Here is a 21,766-nt window from a genome sequence, read left to right as displayed (position 1 = left end):
GCATACATGAGACAGACATTACAGTGACAGTAAAAAACTAACATATTAAATCCACATATAAGCACTTTACCACAGTGATAGCATATTTTGGCAAAATAAAAATTATCAATACAGTGCAGTGTCTATGCAATGCACAGTATCTATGTAAACCACAGCAGTGAGAGTGTGTATTCTTGACAGACAAAAAGACAAACACTGAAAGGGAGCACATACCTACTGGGGAACTTTATTAGTGAAATATAAAGACAAGTCCAAGGTGAGCACTTCTATAAATGTTTGACTACTGATCCTACAGATAGGTTGAAGAAGGAAATTGATTCCCTTTTAGAAACAGGAAAAAAGGTTGGATTTCTCACATTCAAAGAATTCAATTTTTTGCAGGCCGTGCATAAATCCTTGCAAAATCTGCAGGACAGACCGTTTGTTTTGGCAATTGGATCTATATTAGAGTCCCTTTCTGCATTTATTGATACTTTTCTTTTTAAATACCAATGATACCACATATTCCATGTTATGTACGCGACACTACACATATTAACATTCTTCGTGAACTAAAGTTAATGGCTCATAACATTTATTTAGTGACCCTAGATGTGGAATCCCTGTATACCAACATTCCTCAAAATGAGGCATTAAATATCATTTGAGGAGCATTGAATAAGAAAACTGTTAACATGAGCATACCAACAGATTACATTGTGGAACTGGCAGTAATAGCTCTAAAAGAAAATTATTTTTAATTTGATGGATTCTTTTACAAACAAATTAAGGGCACCACCATGGGGACTACAGTGTCTCCGTTGACCAATCTTTATGTAGCCACCTTTGAGGAAGAATTTATTAATGTGTTCATGTTTAAAGAATGTATGATTTTATGGTGCAAATATATAGACGGTATTTTAATGATTTGGGCAGCAGGAGAAGATACACTATTATATTTCTACAGTTGGTTAAATACATGAGATGAGAACTTAAAGTTTAAATTAAATTATGATCAGAAGGAAATATCTATTTTAGACATTAAGATTCAATATTCTGAGGGCAGATTCAATGCCACCATATATTGAAATGTTAATAAATGTTAATAAATGTTAATAAAGTACTTAATTATGGGAGCTGTCATAATAGGTCATTAAAAAGAAATTTGCCCTACAGTCAATCAATTCTAGAGGGTGAAAAGAATATATTCTGAGAAGCAAGACATGACTTATTTATCTATTTGGATTTTCCTTACACCTTTTTCAGTAGTGAGTTACATTCAGGTACATTGGGTATTTATACAATCTAGATGCATGGCCTCTAGGGGGTTCTTTAACAAAGGCATGCTAAAAATAAACTTGTGCTAAATGTTAGAGACGCCCATATATTTCTATGGGTTTCTCTAGCAATTAGCACGCGCTAATCATTAGCACGCCTTTGTAAAAGGACACCTAGGTTTTTGGAAAGAGGTTACCCGAGTAAATACATTGAGGAAGGCTTTTGAAGAGCTGTGCACAAGAAAGGGATTCCCTTTTGCAAGTACAAAGTACAAGAAGAGAAAATAGTATGAACAATGTATTTTGATCACCTTACCGATAATACCATAGGCATTATTAAGAAACATTGGGATGTCATACAATGCATATCGTGTTTTGAGAATAAAGATGTTAGGATTGTATGCAAGAGGACTAAGAATTTAAGATATATTAGCATCATCTGCTAATAGGTAGTCTAGGGTCACTTTCCATGTTTAAACTGCTCTGTCATGTTAATCAAAAAACAAAATGTTTTCTTCATCCCTTAACTGGAGATAGGTATGAACTCTGACAGTATTCTAACTGTAAAACCACACATCATCTGCGTAGTTGTTTACCCATGCAAGTTACTTTATATTGTAAAAACAAAAAGGGCATTAAATAAGCATATAATTGAACATCGCAGTGTTATTAAAAGAAATATGTCTGAGAAACCACTTGGTAGAACATAGGTCATCAAATCTATGACCTTTATTTTTCATAAGATTACGGTATTGTGTAAGATAGTGCCCCACTGGTGAAGAAGAGACAGAGTTTTATTACAAGAGGAGCAGAAATTCATTTTCAAGCATAACACTGTAACGCCTAAAGGGTTAAATCAAGAATCAGATTTATGTATTTCATAAACACTGAAAAGGAGTTTTTTAAAATTAATGATCATGTATGTTTACCTGTTTTTACTATATTCTGGTTATTTAAATGGCTTTAATTTATATTTATTGTGTTTGACTCTAATTATGTATTGATGTGTTTATGTTTTTTTACTATAATTCATATTGTATTAATATTAAAGTTTGTATATGCTGTTATGAAAATTAGGTGAAAGAATTAAAAGTTAATGTGATCATTCACAGTAAATCCGACCCTTTGCAATATGTTTTAAGACAACTAAACACTTTGTGCACCCCATGATGTTTTTTGCGTCATTGAAATGCAAGAAAATGGCTGCTGGAATACATGGAATTTTTGCATTCAGATTGTGATTAAAAGTGTAAAACGCAGCATTGCATAAAAATTAGCAGTTCTAGGATGCCCTTTTACTAAGGCATGTAGGCGCCTATGCATGTCCAATGAGTGTCAAATTGGAACTACCATTTGTGATGTGTGTCCAAAACACACGGTAGAAACACACTGCTTACCCGGCAGTAATGGGCAGTTTACAAGCACTTGATGCTTACCACCCAGTTAGCGTGTGAGACCTTACCACTAAATCAATGGGTGATGATAAGGTCTCAAGCCTAAAATGGATGCGCACTGGTTTTATTTTTACCACACGTCCATTTTCGGCCACAAAAAAAGGCCTTTTTTCCAGGCATGCTGAAAAATGGACCTGCGCACATCCAAAAACACATGCCTACACCAGCACAGGCCACGTTTCGGTGCACCTTAGTAAAAGGGCCCTTAGGAGGGCATACAGTTCTCCATGTGTTTCCATTCTCATTTCACAAATTTAAAAATATTAAAACAATAATTTTCCCCACATTTTATGCATGTTTTAGTGCTTTTAAATTTTGGTTTAGAGTGATCTTTTATCCAGGAATTCATTATTTAAGCAGTTTTAAATTGTTTTGAAGCTTCTAAAATTTATTTTGGATGAATTGTGAGTGTTTTAAGCAATTTGACCTTTGACCGAAAGGAATAAAAGCAGCCTGCAGTAAGAGAGAGAGACAGATTCACTGTGGGGTCCTTTTACAAATCCACGGTTAAAGTGGCCTGTGGTAGTGTGGGCGTGTTGATGCGAGTTGGACCACTTTTTACCATGGCTGGGAGAAAGGCCAATTTTTTTTAATGGCTCAGGAAATGGGTGTGCGCAAAAATTAAAACTAGTGTGTGCCTATTTACGGCCTGTGCCATTACCACCAGCCACTGACTTGGTGGTAAGGGCTCATGCGCTATTGTGCGGTAACCATGCAGTGCACACTAACACAGCCACACTACCGATTACCACTGGGAATGCCCCCTCTGATAGAAAATATTTTCTACTGCTGGATTGGCAGTAGCGCTACCCCCGGCAGTAGTGCCGATTTGGCGTGCAATACCTGTGCTTTAGCGCTCCTGTGGCTTTGTAAAAGGGCCCCTGTATCAATTAGCATAGTGAAATTGCATTTTTCTCAAAGATGTAGTGCTGCACTGTGAGTATTAAATAATTTTAAGACTGATTTCAGTTGTTTGAGAATAAATTAGGTGTTTGATTTTCCAATTTATTGGTTTAAAAACTTTTATTGCATTTCATAGGCTGTGTTGGATTTACTTATAATTATTTGGAAGGCTGTTCCATTTCCCCAGAAGGGATGTGCTCCCTTTCAGTGTTGGTCTTTTTGCTTGGCAAGAATGCACACTCACTGCTGTGGTTTACACAGATACTGTGCACTATATTGATACATTTTATTTTGCCAAAATATGCTATCACTGTGGTAAAGTGCTTATATATGGATTTAATATGTTAGTCTTAAACTTTCACTGTAGTATTGTATGTCTCATCATGTATGTTTTTATATTTAACTAGTTAAGTTTTTTTTTAAGTATGGTTAATATTTTTGTTTAATATAATTTTTATATCCATATTATTTATATAATTTAATTTTGTTTTTTTTAATGGTTTCTTTGATTTTAATTAGCATGTTTGTTTGAATATTAGTTTCTACCCCTGACAGAGCCTGTGGGTGAAACGTGGCCACGTCAGGTATTTGTACTTAATAAAACAGTACATCTTTCAGACTGCTTGGTCTGCTTGTCTTCTATCACTTTACCTTGTTCGTGGATCTTCACCTCTCCTTTCTGCTGCTAAATCCTATTAGGCCAGGGGGTTCTTGCCACTACCTTTTTCACTTTAACACAGTCTCAGAAAAGGATTCACTCTCGCTTCAGGATTTACTTTTGTAAAACGCTAAAACTTTTAATAACAGAACTTTAAATAAGAACTTTCAGTGAAAAAATCAGCTTAAGTCTTAAGTCTCTATTTCCCTGGGGACATCCCAGGCACTTGTCAGATGGAAAATCAGACTTGATGTCCACTTGACTCTCAACCCGCCAAGCCCATCCCACCCAGTAAGACAATCCGGGGCTGTAGCATGTCTGCGCCTTTGCCAGGCAAGTGTCCTGCTGGGCTTTTCCTCAGCTGTTGGACTGTACTTAGGACCAGATATCCCTGTCTGTTCTTCTTCCTCCAGAGGTATGGTTCCTTTCACCCACCTCCAGGCCTCAACACCTCTTCCCTGTTCCTCTCATAGGGTGGGGGTGGGGTATTCTCTCTTTCCCTCCCCCAGAGCCTTCTTGCTTCAATCTCTACTTTTTCCAGCAGAGATTACTCTCACAGCAGCCCATGCTTATTGTGCCAGGCAGGATACCCCCTCACTCTGAAAGTAGGAGTAAAGATGAAACCAAGGTTGATATGTCATGGGGGAAGTTACTGCTTGCCCTGGGATTGGTAGCATGGAATGTTGCTACTAATTGAATTTCTGCCAGGTACTTGTGACCTGGATTGTCCACTGTTGGAAGCAGGATATTGTGCTAGATGGACCTCTGATCCAGTATAGCTATTCTTATGTTCTTATGTCGTTAAGAAGCATGATCTGCAGGTCAAATTCCAACTGTATCATTGCCAGCAGGCTGGTAGTGGTTAGGAATTGGTCAGTCAGGGCATGGGGAATTCAGAACATTGGCTATTCAAGCAACAGTGTCACCAGTTTTTCTGCTTGTATAGATTACAAGACTTTATGGTAAGACATGGTGGTGAGGAGAGGTTCTGGCTTTGGGATTTTGTATGGTTATATATGCGGGATGGTAAAGAATTGAAGATGAAACAAGCAATAACTGAACAGACGAACTGTACTATGCAGAGAACTGGGCTCCCAATTTAAAGGAAGATGTGGAACTAGTGAATCTAATTATTGGATAGAGATATGCACTCAAAACACGAGAAATGTCAAATGACATTTCCCGTGTCATTCCCTGCTCAAAATGACAGGACCCCCCCCCCCCCCCCCAAAAAAAAAAAAAAAAAAATTCACATTAATAATGTGCACTTTTTGCAAAGGTTGCACCCTCTTTTTGGAAAGGTGCACCTCTTTTCTGATCATATGTGCCCTACTCACTCATGCATAATAATGCATGCAGTAAAAGAAAAGTATGTGCACTCGTCCAAAATTGGGCACGCTGTTTCCAAAAAAGGGCGCACTACCATCCATATTGCTCCTGTAATGAAAGCATTAAAGAAAAGAAAAAAACAAAAACAAATAAAAGTTCCTTTAAACGACACAGGAAATGATGACAATTTGAGGGCTGCATACTACTATTGGGTTATGACAATATTCATTCTTACTCATCTGGTTTTGTCTTTGTGACCAGATGAAGACCTCTGACACTGACCAGGAGTTGTTCACAGAAAGTTATTGCAAAGTCTGCAGTGCTCAGCTCATCTCACAGTCTCAAAGGGTGGCACATTATGAGGTAAGAACCAAATCCTTTCTCTGCTTTCAGACTAAAGTTGGTCTGCTATTTGTGTTCTATTTACATTCTTAATCTGAAAGCCATGGAACACATGGCTATGAAATATGACCTTTTGGTAGATCTGTTTCATACTACAAGTGAATTCCTAGTCCCTCCAAGATTTTTTTTTTTTTGTATTTCTCTGTTACAGCACTCGATGTCTGCTATAAACAAAAAGACATCTTTACATAAATTCAACAACCCCCAGGTCATTTTGTTATGAAGGGTCGTCATATGCTATCACATCTGTTATATAAAAGTGAGCTATCATTGGATACATTCTCATTTTAGATGGTTGAAAGATTTTCCCCAAGGCAACTAACACTTCCATATTATCACATTCCTGAAGTAATAAATCGAGACATATAATGCTTGTTGTAATTTAGACCTTATTAGTCAAGTAACAGCCTGACAGAGAAAAATCCAAGTCAAAGTAATGCAGCAAGTATAAAAACTGTAATATGGAACAGGGAAAATGGAACTCCTATTTTAGGTTGCTGGTTTCACATCTGCTTTATCCATTTTGGATGAGATTTAAGCTCGGAACACTATTCTATAAAGGATCCACTTTCTTTATAGAATAGCATTAAGCACATAAATGACGCCTAACTTTAGGTGCCAGTAATTCCGCTTGCTGTTAAGCACTGATTTGAATCTATTCTGTAACAATGCTTGTAAATTCTGGGAACACCTCCTGTAATGCTCTTGTCCATGCCCCCTTGAAAGTACACGCTATAGGAATTCTGCACATAGCATTATAGAATATAATGTGCATGTAATTCCCAGTTAATGCCATTAACCCCAATAATTGGTTGTTAGTAGCCATTTATTGGTGCTGATTTGTTCATTCATCAATTAAGTTGGGTAACTTGGCAGCTCTGATACATATGAGACTTTTGGCTGTATTTGTAAGCCACCTGTTTCCAAGACTCTAGCTCTCAGATTCCACCCCAGGTTACACCTACTCATTTTCAGTGTTTCTTGCTTCCAAGCAAGGGCGTTGTCAAACCTTGGTTTTTTTTTTTTGTTTGTTTTTTTTGGGGGGGGGGGCAGAGGTGGACTGGGGAAACGAAACATTTCTTCTGAGTTCACTGTCCCCCCCCCCCCCCCATCCCCGCCACAACCCCAATACCTTTGCTGGCAGGATGGTGAAGCCCTGCTAGCCGAAGAGATTCTCCGCCAGAGTCCATGCCCATGTTGCCTGAGCAGCAAGGAAGCCAGCAGGGTGCTCAAGCCTCCAATGCCTTTCCACTCATGCTCAGTTCAATGCATGAACTGATCATGTGTGGAAGTGCTGGTATTGGCGGCTGGAGCACCTTCTTCCCTGACACCCCCCCCCCCCCCACCCAACCAACCACCACCACCTGTGGCTATAACCCTGCTTCTAAGTCTTCAGCTCCTGGTATTCTTGTTCAGAAGAAACAGTTACCTTTGCTTCAGTGCAAAAGCGATGGGAGCAATGGGATATTGTTTCTGCCTTGACACTATACCTCTGATATCCCTAGTAAGTGCCAGGGGGATCAGCTGTCACTTGGCTGGGGATGATATATTGACTAATGTTGGTGCTGGGGGGTTGCTCAATGGTCAACTGGGATATGTTTGTCATCAGAGTTTGAGTTGTGATTAGAGGGGTTGGGGTAGTTTGTCACAAGCTGCTTTTTTGGGGGGGGGGGAGGGGTACGATGCAGCCGCTATAGCCAACTGTTAATTAACAAAATTGCCTTGTTAACAAAAATGTATAAAAGCAAAACACTTCTAACAAAACTGAACCTCAATCCATATACAATGTGATCAAAACCCTAAACCAAAGCTAGTCACAAATAAATATTACATACATGTAATTTATAATGTGTAAATAAGGGGAAAAGGCCTTAGACATCCGTGGTAATACAGCACCCTACGGACCAGTCCATGAAACGCTCAATTAGATTGAGGTCTATAGAATATAGTTCTATCATCAGCCAGAAAAAACCCTTAAAGAATTGTTAATTTCAACTTTTTACATAAAAATAGCTATGTAGCATGCAGCGCACTTATCTTTTCCCCGACGTGACCCGTTTCACCCTTGGGCTTCCTCAGGGATTTAGTGCTTTAACTGACTTCCACCAAGGGCCGATGATAGATTGAGGTCTATAGAATATAGCTCTAACTGAGTATTTCATGGACCAGTCCGTAGGGTGCTGTATTATCACAGACTTCTGAGGCTTTTTCCCCTTGTTTACATATTATAAATTACATATGTGTGATATTTATTTGTGAGTAGTAGCTTCGTATATATATTTATGTCCACTTTGGTTTAGGGTTTTAAAAACAAAATTAAACAAAACAAAAAAAAAACCAAAGTAAACAAAAACATTTTTTGCCCGCCTATCCCTAGTAGTTACCCAAACACTGGAGTGAGAACTACCAATAGTATGTTTGCAGTACTCGATTTGTACTATACATAGAAAACAATTCTTTGCTCACGGCACATATGCACATAAGCACCGCCACGCTGGGAAAAGACCAAAGGTCCATCAAGCCCAGCACTCTGTCTCCAACAGCGGCCAATCCAGGAGTCTAAAACAATGCTACTGTGGATAATCTTAATGTTCAGCGAACACTTCACTTCCTTCAGTACTGCTTTGTCTTGATTACAAGTTTTGAACAGCAGTTTGATCTGGGGTTAAGAGATAAGTCTTTAAAAAGACAAAAGACAGAATTTGTGCTTTTTTTTTTTAGTTCCCAACTGGACAAGCAAAAACATCCATCTTCATTATATGACTTTACAATCAACGTTCCTAATATAAATCTCTGTTTCTATGTAAAATAGTGTTGAGCCTCATTAATTATAAAATGGAGAAATGCTTACTAAGGAGTCCATGTAAATGTCAGCATGCCTAATGTTAGACTTATTTACATATTTTTTGGTAGAAAGCAGTGTTGGTGCTGCAATAATAAGGCCTTGTAGAATACAGTGAAAAAAGCAACAACAACAAAAAATGAAACCTTGTTCACCTGTGTGTAAAAGAGAAATATATTCTATTCATGTTGAATGTATTATACTGTGAGTTGTACATTTAAGTCATATAGTATTAGGAATGTCTATTCTTTAATTTTGTTTTTAAGTAATCAGCAACCAGCTCCGGCACAGACCATAATCCCCCACACCCTCATAATCAAACTTCCCCAGACTTGCTCAGTATCGTCAGACCTCCATTGGGCTACCTGGTTCCTCCATTTCTGCCAGTTTATTCTTCTGAAAGTATGGTTGACCAGGAAGAACAGGTCCCCCTCTAATCGCAGGACCAATGGAGAGGCATAATTGATCGTCGCCGGCGAAATAGATCGCCGGCGGCGCTACAGCTGGCCGGAACCATATTATCGAAAAAGATGGCCGGCCATCTTTTTTTTCGATAATACTGTTTAGCCCGGCCAAATGCCAGAGTTCGCCGGGTTTGAGATGGCCGGTTTTTGTTTTTCAGCGATAATGGAAAAAATGCCGGCGATCTCCAACCCGGCAACATCCAAGGCATTTGGTCGTGGGAGGAGCCAGCATTTGTAGTGCACTGGTCCCCCTCATATGCCAGGACACCAACCGGGCACCCTAGGGGGCACTTCTAAAATTAAAAAATGTATACAAATACCTCCCAGTTGCATAGCTCCCTTCCCTTGGGTGCTGAGCCCCCAAAATCCCCCCAAACCCACTCGCCACAACTCTTCACCACTACCGTAGTCTTTATGGGTGAAGGGGGGCACCTACATGTGGGTAGAGTGGGCTTGGGGGGGGGGGTTGGAGGGCTCAACACTTAGTACCACAAGTGTAACAGGTAGGGGGAGTGGGCCTGGGTCCACCTGCCTGAAGTCCACTGCAACCAACATAAACTGTTCCAGGGACCTGCATACTGCTATCAGGGAGCTGGGTATGACATTTGAGGCTGGCATAGAGGCTGGCAAAAAAGGTGTTTATTGTTTTAGTGTGGGAGGGGGTTGGTGACCACTGGGGGAGTATGGGGAGGCCATCCCCCATTCCCTCTGGTGGTCATCTGGTCAATTGGGGCACCTTTTTGAGGCATGGTCGTGAAAATTAAAGGACCAAGTGAACCCGGTAAGATACTGATTAACGCCGCTTTCCCCCCCCCCCCCATTATCCACAAAAGCCGGCCATCTGGTAGCCATGCCCATGCCCGCCCAGTTCCCGCCTTCGCTTCGCCGCCGACAAGCCCCCTTGAACTTTCGCCGGCGGCGGTGACGGGAAAGCGGTTGATGCTGTCAAAAACGCTGCTTTCAATTATACCGATTTCACCGCTTTTGTGAGATCGCCGGGCCATCTCCCGATTTATGTCAGAAGATGGCCGGCGATTGCTTTCGAAAATAAGCCTGATGGTTTCCTCTGGAAATCACTTCAGCCAACAGTCACAAAATGACAGTCACCTTTAGTGATGGAAGACCTGGTGGCAGGGCAGTTCCACGAGGCAGTGGTCTACCCTGTTTATTGGGAAGTCTACTCACACCACTTCCCCATACCCTATTCTTACTGAATGGAACATGAAAGTTAAAACTTCAATGAAACAGTGCCCTGAAGTAGACGAGCTCTCAAGAAGGTTAGATAGAAAAAGATGAGAAAAAAAACCCATTTCCTCATAGAGGTTTTACTTATTTCATGTATTTATTGTGATGTATTAACTGCTTTTATGAAGAGATTCACTCAAGGTGGTGTAGGGCAGGTACAGCTTGACATAAAGCGTACAATTTTGTTAAAATGTATAACAACAATAAAATGACTAAATGTAAGCATGAATACCAATCAATGAGGTAAACTTGGAGACAGGCAAATTGAATCTAAATAATTGGAATAACATGCTACAGTGTCAGAAATATCTACATTAAAACAGCACAGTAGAATAATCATATAACAGAAATATAGTCAGCAGGGTACAAATGATACACCATAACAAGCATCATGGAGGAACAGTCAAATAATACAGATATGAAGGCAGACCACCTGTTCTATATATTTTTTGCTGGGAAACGGATGTTAGAAATGGTCAGTAGTTTCAGAGATGTCAAGTTACCCAGTTCCAGGCTGGAGACATTTTGGCCAGTCCTGGTTTTGAATTTGCATCCCAAAGCAGAGTGGGGATTTGTAGTGCCTGATCCTGCCCATTGAAAGCAATGCTGCAACTCCCCATAATGCACCTGGATGAGTTGGTCAGAAATCCAGGACTGTCTGAAAATCTCCAGCCTGGAACTGGGAAACTGGCATCTCGGTAGTTTGTAAGCTTTGTCCTGGTCAAGGGAGCTCTTTTTCAGTAGGGGGTGCACCGTGGACCTTTTTAGCATCATTTGCAGCTGTCCTTCTACAACTGTCTTTAGTTTGCACAGGTCAAGAGGGAAGGATGTCGGCCATAAGCTTTATAAGAGCCTTATCTGTTACGTGGTTGAATTAATCCCAGATAGTTGTGTGTGTGGAGGGGAGGGGGGGGGGGGGTTCTCATCATGAGCTTGATGGAACTACCTGTAGGTCCTGAAGAGACATTTAATTTTGCTGGCAAAGTATGTGGCAAAATCATGGTTGGGTGGTTTTGTTGTGGGGGTTGCAGTACTATTTTGAATAGCTACATGATTGAATGTGCACCCGAGAGAAATATTGTTTTTGCTATTGTTAAGACCTGGTGGTACATTGCCATGTGTTTCCTATAGTAAAGCCTGTCTTTATCTAGATGGAATTTTTGTTGTATTCTATCAAGCTTACATCCTTGACACTTAAGGACCTGTAGTAGTTTTGAGGAGAACCATGGGGCCTCCAGGACTCCAGCTGTATGATTTCTTATGTCTTCCAAACTCTGGTTGAGCCCATCTGTTTTAGGTTGCCTTTATAGAAACTGACCTCATCAATTCATCTCAATATCCCCTCCCAGTTTCCTAAATGGAAATACAATTTACTTAGGCACTCCAACCTTGAAACTTCCAAGGGATCAGGGATATCCCTGAAGGTATCAGTAAAGCATCAGCCAAGGGCTCTATTAATCTCTTGAGGTAAAAATATAACATGGAATTATAATGCTAGTTCATAAAGTTTTCATCTGAGGGTTACTAGTGAGCCTAGCTGCCTTAGTTAGCTAACTAGGGCCTCTTTTTTTTTTTTCTAATCGCCACACTAGCAGTTCAGGCGCAGCAATGCTGATGGAACCCATTCAAAGTGAATGGGCTTTGTTGGCATTACCGCACCGGGAGCTGCTAGTGCGTCTTGATAAGAGGACTCAGTGGCGTTCCTAGGGGGGCTGACACCCAGGGTGGATCGCCGATGCACCCTGCCCCCGGGTGCAGCGCCCCCCCCGGCAAAGGACACCCCCCCGTGAAAGAACCCCCCCGGGTGCACGCCGCTGGGGGGGGGGGGTGTGTGCCACACGTGCCTGTCCTCCATTCGTTCCATGCTTCTTCTCTGCCCCAGAACAGGAAGTAACCTGTTCCGGGGCAGAGAAGAAGCATGGCACGAACGGAGGACAGGAGCGCACGGCATGCACCCGGGGCGGACCGCACCCACCGCCCCCCCTCCCCCCCAGGAACGCCACTGAGAGGACTAGATTCTTTTGAAACCTGCCTTCTCCATTGCTTTCTTGATTTGCCTCATTGAGAAGAAACCCAAGGTGTTTTATGATGTAAAAATGATACAACAAGTAACAAATAACTGTATATTATGAAACACTATGTACCCCAATCAAAATGTATGCTTTGTACCTTTTTAATTTAAGTTTCCAGCACCCTAAATTATTACATATCTGCCACTGAAAGTCTTGCTCAGCTGTCTAAAAGGAACAACCACATTTCACCACATTTTGTCCTCCTCTGTAAGTTCTCTTTTCTTCTACAGTACATTACACTACATAATTACTGCAACTATTTTTTTTCTTTTCCAATTACATATTGATTGTGAACCACATAGTTTATATGTATTAGCAACTTTCTATCTCACCCATTGCAGTGCATCAAACAAACCATTATGGAATCTTATATAATCTGATTCTAGACAAATTCCATAATCCATAACTGACCTACTGTACACGACCTTGGGTCAATCTCTTCATAAAGACGGTTAATAAATCCAAAAATACAAACAAATAAAATTGAGTAATGATTGCTGAGAGGAGTGAAGGGATGTTAAATTAGGTTTGCATCCCCATTTATTTATTTTTACACATTTATTAACCACCTTTTTTCAAGAGATTCACTCAAGGCATTATACAATAGGTGTAGACATAGACTACTTACATTGCAGCAAAAGCATAGCATTAATAAAATGAAGAAAAGTCAGCATATTACTCAATTAGAATAGTGAGGTAAACTTTGAAATGAGCAAATTAGACTATAGTAATAGCAATAATATGATGTACCAGTCGATAATGTACATATTAAAATCCATCGTGCAGAGTAAAACCAGGACTGGCTAAACTTTTCCCCCTTGACATGGAGTAGCCATAACCATGTTTAGCACCACACATAAGGGACCTTGGGAACAGGTCATGCATGCTGATAACAGCACATTTTTCCTTCAGGTTGAGTCCTCTGGTACTCGAAGGCAGTCGGGACTTAAAGCACAATTCCAAGATATCTCCCACAGAGACAGTATAAGCGCCAGTCACCAGGAAGTCAAAGGAAACTGAGGATGCCTAGGAGAACTGCTCCAGAATAATGGTCCAGACTCACCAGGGCAGTACTCATGAACAGAAACAAAGCCAAGGGGCTATAATTAAGGTGCATTATGGTCATATATATATTTATGTCCCCTTAACATACATTAAATGGCAATAGTGCTATATTGCCATAACCCACAATAATATGTTACAGTGGGATATATAGTAATGCCATGCAAATGCATATGAAATACCTCACTACTATCAAATAATGCATTTTGTAGTGCTCCTGGGCCACATCTTAAAGAGGCCAGGCAATAAATCATAATTGGCTCCTTCTACTGAAATCCCCCTATAAAATATACCCCCCTCCTGAAGTCCTGTTTCCCCATTAAATCCCATGAAGAGCCTCCCCATCAGAAGCACCAGTTGAAAAAACCTCCTACCAAAGTTCCCCTTGCTAATAAAGACCCCCTTTCACTTTCCATAGCCTCCCTTCCATTGCCTACCTGGTGAAATTCCCTGCTGTCTAGAGGTTCAGGGTAGGAGCAATCCCCAGTCACTCCTACCTTTTGTTGGCACATGGTTCAGAATAGTGCTGGCAACCCCCAGTAGCAGTACCACAATGCTACATGCTGGCACTAGAGTTCAAGCTGCAATTTAAGGGTAGCCCTTATATGGCAGTTTGACCCCTAACAGTAGTACTGCATGACTGTCATTAGGGGTTGTGAGGGCCATTTTGAACCCAACACAGGCAGAGACAGGAGCAGCTAGGAATCACTCGTTCTCTGAAACTCAAGGACAACAGGGAATTTCACCAGGTAGGCACAGGAGTTCATGGAGGGTGGGGATTCTTTGAGGGAAGAAGGGGGTTATGATGGTGTGAATTTCAGGAGAATGGTGAGGCCATGGATTATTGCTTGTCCCCTTTTAAGATGTGGCCCAGGAGCATTGAGCCAAAGCTCTCAGGCAGTATGAATAGCACAAACTTGTAAGATTGATTGATTGTGAGTTGCCTTATTCATGTATTGCAATTATTTTTTTGTGTGGCGTGATAGAGAGAAGGGAAATGAGACTTGATATACCACCTTTCTGAGGTTTTTGCAACTACATTCAAAGCGGTTTACATATATTCAGGTACTATTTTGTACCAGGTAGAGGGTGTGATCTCCTAGGCTTGGCCTCATAGCCATTGCTGTTCCTGAAAAACTTGATCCTAGACTCTGCAGTATCTGAAGGTGAACCCATTTGAATCTATAGGGAAGAATCCTAGCAAACAAAGAATTAAATAAGGTCACACAGAGTATGTGGTACATAATATTTGGATTTGCATAAGAAACCCTCTCAACTTGTGATTAAGTGGACTACTTGCTAAGCCATCATAAATAACACATTTTACTGCAGCTCATTTTACATAGAAGTACCTCAGTGCTGCACGTTAATCATTCTGTAGTAAATGTATTTTTGCCTTGCTGTAGCTGGAACATCACATATTTTTTGACTGCAGATATGCAAAGAGATACTTTTTAACCTGTCTGTAACTTTTTAATGCACATTAATGCTCTTTGTATGCCTTTATTCATCATTAGTGCATGTCAAGTCAATGTAACCCCTGCACTAAAATCTTTCAGGTGTGTTAATGAACTGAATGTGCACTAACAAAATCACATTCCTAGCATACAGTATACACAGCACAATTTTATATCGATCATTTTCCACATTTAAAGCATGCCTAGAAGAACCCATATCCGCAGGTAAAGCACTGTTTACCCATGGAATAGTGTGATTCCTCTCCCTATAATATCTATAGATAGAAGTCTGAAGATACCTTTTATCTGTGGACTTTGCACTAAGTAAAAGCACACGCATTTTATTTTGAAAAGTTTGCCATGTAAATGTTCCTGCATATAATTCTAATCTAATCCAGAGTTTATAGACCACTATTCTGGCCCAGCAAAGTATCACTTGACAAAAGGAGGCAATGCAATTGACTTTCACATAAAAGGTCCCAGGTACATATCTCACTTTACCCCCCTATATTGTATGGGTAACCCTCCAAAACCCACCCAAAATGTATTGTACCAAATGTACACCACTACAATAGCCCTCTTGCCTGTAGATGTCACCTTTATGTAGCTACACTAGGTTTCTGCTGGGTTTTGAAGGGCAAACCTTTCACCACAAGTGTACCAAAGTGGGATAAGGGCTTGGGTCCCCTTCTCTACAGTGCATTGCACCAATCATTAGGCTAAGCCAGGGACTTGCTTGCTGCTCTGATAGAACTGGCCATAACATCTAAACTGTCATAGAGCTGGGATGTACCATTTCTTTCACATCTTTGGGGGGTGGGGAGGGGGTCTATTACCAATGAGGGAGTAAGGGGGGGGGGGGGTTATCATGCCTTACTCCCTCCAGTGGTCATCAGGTCATTTAGGGAACCTTTTCATTACTTAGTCGTGTTTGAAACAGGTCCAGACAACTGTTCCCTCTAAGCTGAGAGTTCCAAATCCTCCCCCAAAACACTGAAACTTCTGTCCAAGTGGGTGTTAGGGTGCATCTCTAGAGATGAACATAAGCACCAACCTTCTTCCAGTTACGGAGTCCCGTGCATAGTTGACGCGGGGAAGATTGAGGAAGTGACGTAGGTGCCAGGAACTTCTTCCTGCTATTCCATGGTGTGAGTGCTGAGGCGCAGAAAATGGCAGTGGGTAGCTGACAGCTACTTGTACTGAGCGCTTTACGTACGGAAAATGCTTTTTATAAAGTTATTTCAATAATGGATAGTTTCTGCTTCATGTAGCTTACAGTCAAGACAGGCAGACAAGACACAACAAAAAGAAGAGGATCGTGTAGTTCTGTGGTGGATTCTGATAATCATGCTGGAGGCAGTAAATTTTAAAGAGATGTGTGGTTATCAATTTCATTTCTGGTTAGTTATTGATATTTTATCTTCATTTGTAGATGGCATAGAATGTGCTCTAGTCTGCTTATAAAACAAGCATGAGAGAATTTATAAAGCAGGAGTTAAAACCCAAGAAGTTACATTGCAGTCCTGGTTTTAGCTGAGCTAAAAGCCAAAAGAAACAGAAGGAAACTGCTGGGACTAAAAAAAACCCCCAAATATATGTAATATACATTTTAGTTAATGATTTTCCTGTTGTGTTTAGTAAATAACTTTTGAAAATTGCTCTCAAAATATATAGTAAGCAGTAGGTCACTCCTTATAGGGAACAATGGTCCAGACTAAAACGTCCAACTTTTAGCCCTGGATGTTTTTGCTTTGTTCCATTATAGCACAAAAAGTTCAAGTTGTGGAAACACTTAAATCCCACTCCCAACATGTACACTCCCAAGATGAATTACATAGAAAAATATAAAAATGTGTTTCACAAATAGTGATTTGGACACTTTTTTTTTTTTTTACAAGAAAGTCCATCTGCCGTTTTGCATATAATATAGTACAATATCAATACTGTCTAAACTCCAGAAAATATAAAACATATTACAACATGTTGATTTATTCAATTTCTTATATACCACCTACAAGCCTGAAAGCTATTGAAGTGGTGTACTTTCAGATACAGTAGGTATTTTTCTATTGCTGGAAAGCTCTCGGTCTGAGTTTGTACCTGAAGCAATGGAGGATTAGGTGATTTACCCAAGATTACAAGTAGCTGTAGTGGGATTTAAACAGGCTCCCCTTTTTCTGAACACACTGCTCTAACCATTTCTCTTTGCTAAACTGTCTCTCATAAACCAAGGAAATTCCTCTCATGGCCAAACCTTGATCCTAAAAGGACTGACCCCCTTAGATTTACCCATTTTGAAGAAAAACACCTAGAAATGGCCTATCATTTCTGTTCAGCTCCAGCAGATTCTGGGCAGCATTACTTTCTCCCATTGTGGGTTTCCTTATCTGGATGAGGCTAAGCCTCCCCAGCTCAGGTCCGCTCACTTGCAAAATCTTTTACCTGAAGTTGTGATTTTCTTCTCTCCACTGCCCAAGTCATCATGGCGAACTGGAAGTGAAGGCAGCTCAGCAATGCTCACTGAGGCAGGCATGCTCTGCTGAAGTTGCTTAAAAGAATATAACCAGTGCTATATATGTCTTTGGTTTGGGAAGAACTTCTCATTCAGGGTGAGCTTGAAGTGAACAACATTCAAATTAAAGAGAACAGGTTTGGAGGGAGGTGTGCAAGTGAGACTGGGGAGAAATAAAAAAATAAATAGTGTAATTGTTAAAATCTTTAAATGGTTCAAAGTTTTTTTTTTCTGAGCATGTACACCGAGAGGAGGGATGATGTGTGCATAATTATCAGGTAACCTGGGATAGCTAGAGCTAAAAGCCATTTCATTGGCTGATGGTTCCAACAGTATGTTCAAAGAGGAAGTTTAGCTGACATACGGGCTCATTTTCAAAGCACTTAGCCTCCCAAAGTTCCATAGAAACCTATGGAACTTAGCCTCCCAAAGTGCTTTGAAAATATGCCTCATGGTGTTGACGGAGCTGGTAAGTGAAAATCTGATTGCTTTTTTTTGTTTGTTTTGATATAAAACATTCTCGGATAGGAAGAGTTTGTGATATGTGAAAATACATTTTGCTTTAATAAAATTGCTAAACTTTAAAGTCAGAGACTTATCAATGAGGGATATATACAGTGCTTTTTTTGTGCAGTCACTGAGTAGGGAAGGCTCAAGGCTGGTTAAGAGTGGCTGTCTGAGGTGTTCCCACTTCCTTCCCAGACCCAGACCATAATAATTTGAGGAAATTGAGGCACGCAGCGCACGTTGGATTTCAGGAGAGGTAGGTGCTGACTCTGAAGGGTTTAAATCAAAATAAAAAAAATAATATTTTGTTTCATGGAGATCTCTTTTGTTTAAACATAACTAAATGGGCTATAAGCCCCTAATGCTTTTGGTTTTCCTATATTTTGTTTGTGATGACTTATACTGTGCAAAATGAAATGTGAAACTCTTCTCTATTGGTCATTAATAAAGGAGCTCATTGTGAACACTATCCACCCTAAAAGGCTGGTTTTGTGGCTTCTACATGAGCATTGTGATATTATGATCCCTTGGTTCATATTGTGTACGGTCTGCATTTTCCGTATGGGTGGTATATTGGTGTAATTAAGGTCGCTCAGTGTAAATTTATGGTACAGTAAGGTTCTGAGTGTGTTTTTGCACAACGTTGTGCATAGTGTTTTGCAGTGAGTGATTGTGGTTAGTATATACTTGAGCAACCACTTTATTCTTTGGACATATGATACATATGTAATATATCAATTTAATAAAAGGTATTAATTGTGACTTTTTTTTACTTATATTTTTTCTGTGTTGTCAGACAATTATGGATGTAAGATCCACCCTGACACCCCCTAACCACACCCCCTTTAGCCTCCCCAAACAGTTCGGGCCACCAACCGCCTATGACCCCAGGTGGTTGAGGGTTTCCTTGTTTAAAATAACTTCTATTCTGTGGTCGGGTCTAACTCAACCTTGAGCAAATTTATCATTTTTATTTAGTTTTTGGATGCTTCTTTCCTCTCCAGCATTTTGTTGAGTTTTTAGTTTGAGTGAAATATGTAATATTTCAAAATGCAATAAAAATGTTTAGGGCTATGGATGTTGGTACTGAATAAGCTGTGAAAGGATATGTCTCCTGCAGCTTGATTTTGAATCTTCATGTGTGTTTTTTGGGGATCTTAAAATATGATGAAAAGTAAATCTGAACAAAAAAATTAAAATATTAGAGCCTTGGTTAGAAGTCAAAGGACTGATATATCTTACATTCTTCATTTGTCATGGTCAAGTGATTCTGGAAAATATTATTGACCAATGCAAATCAATAGAAGGTTTCCCTTGCTGGTTAAAAGCAACCCTGAAGTTAATCAGCTGTCAGATGGGGGTATACATTAACAAAAAAAAAAATTTTACAAGAAAACTGTTGTCTCAAAAGGCAGACTGGACTGTATACTAGATGAATATCACTTCTGGACCATAATGTGTTTACACAGAAAAGCAAGCTAGTAGTTTAAATATTAATATATGAAGGAACATATATTTTAATAACATAAATACTATGCTGGAGCATAGGATACTAAATATTCTTTAAACATTAGAGAAATATCTCATCTGGGAGACTGCAGGCAGGAACACACAACAAATTAATGCTGCGTGTGTAGAGACAGCTCAGCTTCTGCCTGTTGAGCAATTCAGGGACTTTTAGTTGCTCGACTACTGTGTGGCTCTTGCGGTATTTCATTTTGGCGCGCATCCGATATGCGCCTGGATTCTTTACAGCTAGGTCAATGGCTGGCGGTAAGGTCACAGACCCGAAATGGATGTGCAGCCATTTTCATTTTGCCGCACGTCCATTTTTGGCAAAACAAAAAAAAAAAGGCCTTTTTCACAGGCGCACTGAAAAATGGATTGGGTGTGCGCCCCAAAACCTGCGCCTACACTACCGCAAGCCATTTTTTCAGCGCACGTTTGTAAAAGGACCTCCCCCCCCTAGAGATATGCACAGAGTTCTGACCTTTTTCTTACCCCACAATTTCTAGGACAGGAAGCTGTCTTCCTTTCTGATTTTCACATGCAATTTTGGTGACTTTTTTTTCATAGAATTACCCCTGGATTCAATATAGTGCACCACTCTGCAACCGAAATCCAAGCATAGTCTATAATGATGTGTGTAACTAATTGGCTTAACAAGTTATCAGCATTAATAACGGCTTCTTAACAAGCAAAAATGAGCATTAGTTGGCAGTAATTACATTTACACGCACAATTCGTTAAGCGTATCTATAACAGTGTGCCTAACTTCTAACACATGCAGACAAAAAGGGGCAACGGTTATAGAATGGAGAAATGGGTGTTTCATGGGTGGTCATCTCGACTCCTCCCTCTCCTTCTCTGCGCACATCCAGCAGTCAACCAAGACCTGTCGCGTCTTTCTCTATAACATCAGCAAAATTCACCCGTTTCTCTCTGAGCACACCACCCAAACTCTCATCCCTTTCTCGTTACCTCTCGCCTTGACTACTGCACCTACCTACTACTCACTTAACCATCTACCCCCCTTCAATCCGTCAGAACTGCGTCCGCGCGTCTTATCTTCCGCCTGGACCGATATACTCACATCACCCCTCTCCTCAAGTCACTTCACTGGCTCCCGATCAGATACCGCATACAGTTCAAGCTCCCTACTAACCTACAAATGCACTCATCTGCAGCCCCTCTTACCTCTCTACCCTCATCTCCCTGTACGTTCTACCCATAACCTCGCTCACAGAACAAATCCTCCTATCAGTACCCTTCTCCACCACCGCCAACTCCAGCTCTCCGCCCTTCTGCCTCGCCTCACCCTATGCTTGGAATAAACTTTCTGAGCCCATACGCCAATCCCCCTCCCTACCCACTTTCAAATCCCTACTCAAAGCCCACCTTCTTCACTGTAGCCTTTGGCACATAAACCATTTACCTGTATTCAGGCAACCTAGAACTGCCCAATTGAATTGACTGCATACTGTCCTTAGATTACATAGTAACATAGTAAATGACCGGCAGGAAAAGACCTGCAGGGTCATTCAGTCTGCCCAACGAGATAAACTCATAATTGCTACTTTTTGTGTATACCCTACTTTGATTTGTACCTGTCCTCTTCGGGCACAGACCGTATAAGTCTGCCCAGCACTATCCCCGCCTTCCAACCACACAGCCCCGACTCCCACCACCCGTTCTGACACAGACCGTATAAGTCTGCCCAGCACTATCCCCGCCTTCCCGCCACCGGCTCTGCACCTAATCTCGGCTAAGATTGTAAGCTCTTTTGAGCGGGGACTGTCCTCCTTTGTTAAAATTGTACAGCGCTGCGTGACCCGGGCAGCGCTTTTGAAATGTTAAGTAGTAGTAGTAGTAGTGCTCCAAAATTTAAGCACATAGTTCTAGAATATGGCCTTGGGCATCTAAATCTATGTGCCAGGATTTACGTCAAGTTTTCATTGGTGTAACATAGTAAATGACGCAAACACCCACAGAAGGTGAGCTCTCCACAGGAAAACCAACAGGATAAAACAAACAGTGGATCCAATAAAAGTCCTCTCACAATGAGTGTCTTCCTGAACAAGGTCTTTATTCACAATAGCACAA

The 21,766-nt window shown here is 40.6% G+C and overlaps 1 protein-coding gene across 2 annotated transcripts in view; it reads left to right on the top strand.

Annotated features, from left to right (window-relative positions):
- The window catches only part of ZMAT4 (zinc finger matrin-type 4), a 441,058-nt gene that overhangs the window by 146,968 nt on the left and 272,324 nt on the right, over nt 1–21,766 (top strand). For both annotated transcript variants that reach the window (XM_030201810.1, XM_030201809.1), the window contains exon 4: nt 5,862–5,963. In XM_030201810.1, the coding sequence (XP_030057670.1) occupies nt 5,862–5,963 (102 nt within the window). The remainder of the gene's footprint in view (nt 1–5,861; nt 5,964–21,766) is intronic.

The sequence above is a fragment of the Microcaecilia unicolor genome, chromosome 4 (assembly GCF_901765095.1).
Source record: "Microcaecilia unicolor chromosome 4, aMicUni1.1, whole genome shotgun sequence".
Classification (NCBI taxonomy): Eukaryota; Metazoa; Chordata; class Amphibia; order Gymnophiona; family Siphonopidae; genus Microcaecilia; species Microcaecilia unicolor.
This window is presented reverse-complemented; position numbering and strand designations above follow the sequence as displayed.